This window comes from Mauremys mutica, chromosome 1, assembly GCF_020497125.1.
Source record: "Mauremys mutica isolate MM-2020 ecotype Southern chromosome 1, ASM2049712v1, whole genome shotgun sequence".
In the NCBI taxonomy this organism is placed as follows: Eukaryota; Metazoa; Chordata; order Testudines; family Geoemydidae; genus Mauremys; species Mauremys mutica.
This window is the reverse complement of record NC_059072.1, coordinates 321,487,113-321,494,507: the sequence shown is the minus strand read 5'-3', so window position 1 is coordinate 321,494,507 and position 7,395 is coordinate 321,487,113. Positions and strand designations below refer to the sequence as shown.

The window sequence follows — 7,395 nt, the reverse complement described above, 5'->3', positions numbered from 1 at the left end:
GGTCGAGCTGTGGCGGCGCCGGGACAGTCCCGCCTCTGATGCTCCTGGAGTTTCCTGCCGCATCGCTGCCCCCGCCGGCGTGTGGATCTGCCGGGCGGGCACGGCGCCCCGGGCTGGGGGGGCTGCCCCTGGCGAGCCGCGGCCAGCTCCCGTTGCTCCCCCGCCGAGCTGGTAGCGATGGGGAGGGAAGCCCTGGCTCTGTGAAGCGCTTCGCCGGACCCGCTGCCCTGGGTGCCTGGAGAGGCGCAGGCGCCAGCCGCGGACACTGCAATCCATCCGCCGCCTCCTAGGGGCGGGCCGGGGCTTTCCTTCGGGCAACCAGCGCCGGAGCACGGAGCGCCGGGCACTTCGGGAAGAGCCTCCGACCCCCCGTTCCTGGCGGGCGGCTGGCAGAAGAGCCCCGTGGGCTCCCCGCTTCTGGGTGTTAGGCTCCCCTGCGAGCAGCTGCTTCACCCCCCTCCACTCAGAGCCGTGTTAGTAGGAGACTCCCGCCACCTCCACAGCGGGGTGCTGTGTCCCTATCCCCCCCCCCGGCCCGGGGCACAGCGGGGTGCTGTGTCCGCAACCCGCGCCCCCCGGGGCATAGCGGGGTGCTGTGTCCCTATCCCCCCCCCCCCGGGGCACAGCGGGGTGCTGTGTCCCTATCCCGCCCCCCCCCCCCGGGGCATAGCGGGGTGCTGTGTCCCTATCCCGCCCCCCCCCCCCGGGGCATAGCGGGGTGCTGTGTCCCTATCCCGCCCCCCCCCCGGGGCATAGCGGGGTGCTGTGTTCTTATCCCCCCCGGGGCATAGCGGGGTGCTGTGTTCCTATCCCGACCTCGCCCCTACACCCGGGACAGCTGGGTGCTTTGCTCCCCCCCCTTGCACAGCTGGGCGCTAGCAGAGGAGCCCTGTGCGTGCTGAGCCCCCGCCGCCCTTTCCTGCCGGGCGCGCTGCTGCCCCGGCCGCCGCCGCTGAGCGGTGCCATGTGGAGCGGGCGCTGCTGGCTGCTGCTGGCGGCGCTGGGCTGGCTGCTGCCGGCGGGGGCCGGGGCCAGCGGCGAGTACTGCCACGGCTGGCTGGACGCGCAGGGCGCCTGGCGGGACGGGTTCCAGTGCCCGGAGCGCTTCGACGGCGGGGACGCCACCATCTGCTGCGGCAGCTGCGCCTTGCGCTACTGCTGCTCCAGCGCCGAGGCCAGGCTGGACCAGGGCGTGTGCGACAACGACCGGCAGCAGGGGGCAGACGAGCAGGGGCGGCCGGACAAAGACGGCCCGGATGGCGCAGCAGGTACGCGGCTTCCCCCCCGCCAGCCCAGCCTGGCCCAGCGCAGCCCCCTCCCGGAGCCCTGGCGGCTCTGCAGCTTGTCCAGCCCGACACGCCGGGGCTGGGCAGATGTGCCCCATGGGCGCGGGGCAGCCAGGCGAGCAGGCAGTTCAGTCTCTCATGGGAGGGTGCTTATGGGACAGCCAGGCTTAGCCACTCCGAGCTCCCGGGCAAAAGGAGGCGCTGGCACTGCCAATCCAGAGTGCCCCCAGCCAGGCTGGCTGCCAGGTGTCCTGGTGAGCCCAGGCTCTACCTTCACAGGTACCTGAACATAGGTCTGAGAGCACCCGGCCCCGCAGGGTTAATGGCATCAGCCTAATGGCTAGTGGCCTGGGAACAAACCCTCAGTGCAGAGACTTCTTGGGAGCAGGGGCTGACTGGTAAATATTCCTACATCTCTGACATCTTTTAATGAGGGGAGCTGCAACCCCTCATTTTCAGCCCTGCCTATGACAGCTGAGCCTTTAACTGCTACCTGGGATGTTGTTAATAGACCTGTAGGGAGTTATTGCTATTGACTTCAGAGGGACCAAGATTTGGCTGGTCATGGTGAATCCACATGTACTTATGGGTAATTCCCCTTAGTTTTAGAGCACACATTTTTTATTACTAATACTTCTGGCAGTAGGATCAGTTGAAAAATGAGACAAAAGAAGAGAATATGTTCCTGCCTTAAATGTAAATCAAACACTTTTTTTTCCCTAACAACAGAAGGACATACGCACAAATATCCTCAGTTTGTTGTCAGGGTCATGATAAAAGTAGGACCGAAATGCAAATGTCAAATCTTTGGACTCCAAATAAGACTTGTCAATTAGTCCATCATTTGCAACTATTAAAATCAGAAACATGGAAAAAGCTAAGTTACTGTCAAGGAGTTTGGATAGTTTACGAATGACAAAACCTTTGATTGTTTTTTAAGTTCTGCATTTATTTAAATGACAACACCACTTGTCTCCAGAATGTCTTGAACAAGTTGTGTCAGACCTATACAGCAGCAGTATACTTAATCATTCCTTCAGCTTTGTTTGCACTTCCAATTAAAAAAGAAAGGGGCTAAAAACCCTGAAAGGGAACAACTGTTTCAGGAAAAATAACTTCTATTACACAGGATTTCAAAATGACTTCTAACCAGTCACCATAGTCTAATTGTATAAATTCTTCAAGCCTAGATACCACCTTTTAAGACAGCATTTATGACTAAATATCAAGGATGAACTAGAGTCTTTTTTTTAGTGCTGTTTGGGAAAAGCCTCAGTGGCTCTCTAGCACATTTGCTGGCCATACACAAATACTGAACACACTAGAACTAGCCTGAAGTGGTGTTATAATTAGGACAGACTTGGAAAACTTGTGTGTTGCAGACTGTAACAAGTGCAGGCACCTGCTAAAGAGCTACAGGATTTGGCCAGTGCAGAAATAAACAATTATACTAGAAACTGTTTGTTAAAAGGTGTTAAAATTACAAAAAATGATAGACTAAACAGCCTTTAGTTTAATAATTATGCGTATGTAAGTGACTCTGTTAGCCATTCCAGTTTCAGCGAAGATGACTCCATTTATATGTTAAAAACAAGTGATTTTTTCTAAAAATCACATATTAGATTTATTTGCTGCTCACCACGATCTGATAGCTGTCACTAGTCTTTGTGAATGTCTTGTGTCCTGCACATCTCATTAGTAATAGTTCCAGCTGATATGGTCAGGTAATGCCATCTCAAGGGTTAGTAATACTTAAGTCTTGGGGCTGACAGTCTTAAACGAAAAGGATGAGTCCCAGCCATGTTGGCTGTAAGAGAGATGTGATCCCCCTTTTTGTAGCATTTTGAGCATCTCATAGTCTTTAAGAGAACCTGTGAGGAAGGGGAGTAGCTAAGTGGGGCACAGAGAGACTGATGAATTTCCTAGTGAATTTCCAAAGATCACACAAGGCGGCAGTGGTAGAACAAGGACTTAAACCAGGTCTTGGAAGTCCCGACCTATCACCCTAACTGCTGGGCCATCCTTTCTCTGTGGGCAGAGCTCCAATTTAAGCTCTTTGAAAATCCCAACCATTAATTTCTGCAGAATCTATATTTTCTTTGGTCCTTTTATTAAAAGTAGCAAATGGAATGTTTAGTTTCCAGAATCATTTCTCCCTGGAGGACTTGAGTATATTAATGCTGTGTGACTGAAAGAAATAAGCAGTGGATTCTCTTGTTCTCTTTGTATAACTTTGTTTTTTAGGTTTGGCCTTTGTAGCAACTCCTAATAACAGTGGTTTTGTTTCTTTTTATAGTGCCCATTTATGTGCCATTCCTTATAGTTGGATCTGTTTTTGTTGCCTTTATCATCTTGGGGTCTCTAGTAGCAGCTTGTTGCTGCAGATGCCTGCGACCCAAGCAAGAGCCGCAGCAGAGCCGAGCACCTGGAGGTAATCGGCTGATGGAGACTATTCCCATGATTCCAAGTGCCAGTACCTCCCGTGGTTCCTCTTCTCGTCAATCAAGTACTGCTGCCAGCTCCAGTTCCAGTGCCAATTCAGGTGCCAGAGCCCCCCCTACTAGGTCACAGACCAACTGCTGTTTGCCAGAAGGGACCATGAATAATGTCTATGTCAACATGCCTACTAATTTCTCAGTACTGAACTGCCAGCAGGCTACCCAGATTGTGCCACACCAAGGGCAGTATCTGCACCCACAGTATGTAGGTTATGCTGTCCAACATGACTCTATGCCTATGACCACGGTGCCACCTTTCCTGGATGGTCTGCAAAGTGGATACAGGCAGATTCAGTCTCCCTATCCCCATGCCAATAGTGAACAGAAGATGTACCCAGCAGTGACTGTGTAATTTAAAAAAAATCACATATTTTAGCACCTAAGCAGAGGAGAAATACTTTTGGAATGAAGCTTGTAGAACCTCATTTGTAAATAATTTTGAAAGACTCATGCATGTCAGACAGTGTTTATAAACCATTTCTTTACATTGGATTCAGTTGCCAAAAACTGTGTAATGATATCTTTGAATTACCATTTCCAGATATGCTTCCATTCCAGTTCATGATTAACAGTGGCAATGGATTATGCTGAAGATGCATATGCATTTCAGATAACTGTGTGTGAGAGATAAATGCCTGAGCTATTAAGTGCCCTTCAGGTATGGCACGGTGAAAGCATTTGGCTACTTCATAAAAAGAGTTTTGTTACACTGTGCAAGATCACAGTATTTAAGAAACCTCTCTTCTCCTCCTCTCTTCCACCAACTTTACAACATTTCATATTGCTTTACAGACAATCACATTGTCAATGGAAGACTAAACCGTGCAATTATTGTAAGTTAGAAACCTGCTACCAAGTCCTATGATTTCTTACCCACCTTAGGTTCAAGGTGGAATGAGGTGTTATTCTTAGTTTTTCACAAGATTATTTTCTTTGTCTCTTATATTTATGTAGGAATTAGAAGTGTGTAAAACATTCAGCTCTAACTTCCAGTGCACTTGGAATCATTCTCGATTTGAGTTTGACTCACGTTCAGGAACCAATAGGGGTTTGCACAGTCTTTGCTTATCTCAGTGAACTTTAATAAAAAACAGATATGAGGTTATTGCTTTCATCAAAATCTTTGATACTGCTGTTGTCCTATGCATTTCAAGTTTGAACTGTGCTTGCAGAGAAAGGTCATTTAGCACACCTCTACCTTGATAGAACGCTGCCCTCGAGAGCCAAAAAATCTTACCGCATTATAGGTGAAACTGCGTTATATCAAACTTGATTTGATCCGCCGGAGTGCGCAGCCCCGCCCTCCCGGAGCGCTGCTTTGCCGCATTATATCTGAATTTGTGTTATATCGGGTGGCGTTATAACGGGGTAGAGGTGTATCTTCAAATATGGCTACTAATCCCACTTCCTGTGAAACATAAACCTGTGTGAATGTGCACAAACATGTCAAACCAAGATCTTTCCCATGGGTTTGTAATGCAGTTCAACCATGGGAAAATGGGATTCATTCTAACCCAAACCTTTCTGAACTCCAGGGCCTGCTGACCTGTTCTGATGCTAAAATATTGCCAATCCAAAGGGAATTTGGAAGGATTTGCACAGCTAGACTAGGAGTCAGTTTCTGGAAATATTATTTTTTGTTATTTGTGTTGAAAATGAACAAAACAACAACCAAAACACTCAAGTCCTAATAGCTTTTCATTTTGTATAATTGCTTTATAAGTAAAATATTTCTGCACAATGTAGAAATCTTTAAGCCTTCAAGCAGATGGCATGTTGCAGAGGGTGACTTTGCACTAAAACCTTTGATTCCATTTGTGATAAAATAGATAATCTCCTGAGTTTAAAGAAGCAACCAATATGCAGTAAAAGCTGTGTTATCCAGCCCTGTACCAACCGGCTAGTTCTATAAACCGGCATTTCTAATCTTCATAGACAGTCTGGTTTATAGTCTGGTTGGCATGGGGCTGGCAGGTTCCCTACCTGGCTACATATGGCTCCCCGGAAACAGTGACCTGTCCCTGCTGCTCTTAGGTGGAGGCATGGCTAGACAACTGTGCGCGCTGCCTCCACCCACAGCCCCTCCCCCCCCAATAGCTCCCATTGGCTGCGGTTCCCGGCCAATGGGAGCTGCAGAGCCAGTGCTTAGGGAAGGGGCAGCGTACAGAGTCACCTAGCTGCGCCTCCACCTAGGAGCAGCAGGGACAGGTTGCTGCTGGCGGGGAGATGCCCGAGGTGAGTGCCGCCTGGATCTGGCACCCTGCACCCTTCTGGGTCCCAACCTTCTGCCCCAAGCCCCTTCCCACACCCAAACTCCCTCCCAGAGCCCACACCCTGTCCCGTGCCCCAAACTCCAGCCCTGCACCCAAACTCTTAGTTAACTGGAACTTTTCACTTACCGGCAAACCCCCCCCCCCCCCCCCCCGCCGCCAAATATGCTAGATGAAAAAGCTTTTACTGTACAAGGAATAATCTGTCTGTGTTAATTGTAACATGCATTTCATACTTCTTTAAAACAAAACCAACAATGTCTTTAAGGCTGCTTTCATCGTTTTAAATTAATCTGCATTTCAATCAATTTGTTCTTTATGTTTGGAATGACAGTATAGTACCGAGGGCATAATGAAAACATTAAATTGCTTTAACCAGCACTGATAAAATGTTTTCTTAGGGCAGGTCTACACTATGGGGGAAAATCGATATAAGATACGCAACTTCAGCTACAGTCGAAGTATCTGATATCGAATTACTTACCGTCCTCACGGCGTGGGATCGACATCCGCGGCTCCCCATGTAGACTCCGCTACCGCCGTTCGCATTGGTGGAGTTACGGAGTCGACATGAGCGCGTTCGGGGATCGATATATCGCATCTAGATGAGACGCGATATATCGATCCCCGAGAAATCGATTGCTACCCGCCGATACGGCGGGTAGTGAAGACGTACCCCTATTGTCTGATACTGATTCCTTATGTTGCAATGAATCTGATACTAACAATTTTGTTACATGGACTGTATGTCAGGTGCAATGGTTTATTTGTAAACATGCAACACAAAAAAGCAAAAGGAAGAGATGTTCTTTACCACTGACATAAGAAAAGGAGTAGGGATTTTACATCAGGTCTGCTACTGTTGGCTGATACCATAACAATAGTATAGCATATATAACTTTTAAGAAAGAGGCATCCTTTGAGCCACTTTATTTCTTTTGACTAGAAAAGACAGGCTGATCTTGAGAAGTGCTGGGTGCCTCCTACAAAGCATTGAAGCCCAAATTTTTAAAGCTATTTAGACATTGCTCTGCTCAGCATTTTAAGTCTTAAGGATATTAGGCACCTAGTGGGATTGTCAAAAGCACCTAAGCACCCAACTCCTATGGGAAGTGGGCATCTAAATAACTTTGAGGAACTAGGCCTTTCAGTGCTGTGCAGAGCAACGTCTAAATACTTTTAGAGCTAGGCCTAAATGCCCTCAACTTTTGTTGGCTTCAAGAGGAATTAAAGGTGCTCAGCATCTCACAGGATCAGGTCCATTGTTTCTTTTCTGGAAGACAGTTTCCCAGAGCCTGATGTTAGCTTTTTCAACTGTGAATAAAGTTAGCGCTCTATTTT

General features: G+C 48.7%; 1 protein-coding gene across 1 annotated transcript; it reads left to right on the top strand.

Annotated features, from left to right (window-relative positions):
• Window positions 1–747: 747 nt before the first annotated feature.
• Window positions 748–6,566, top strand: SHISA2 (shisa family member 2). The gene is made up of 2 exons (XM_045017322.1): window positions 748–1,268; window positions 3,583–6,566. The coding sequence occupies exons 1-2, from the start codon at window positions 965–967 to the stop codon at window positions 4,134–4,136; spliced, it is 858 nt and encodes a 285-aa protein (XP_044873257.1). The 5' UTR covers window positions 748–964; the 3' UTR covers window positions 4,137–6,566.
• Window positions 6,567–7,395: the final 829 nt, after the last annotated feature.

Excerpts from the sequence above, each read along its gene's own strand:
- SHISA2 (XM_045017322.1), top strand. The coding sequence starts at position 965 with ATGTGGAGCGGGCGCTGCTGGCTGCTGCTGGCGGCGCTGGGCTGGCTG. Across the intron at positions 1,269-3,582 it reads CGGCCCGGATGGCGCAGCAG|TGCCCATTTATGTGCCATTC; the intron begins GTACGCGGCTTC and ends TTCTTTTTATAG.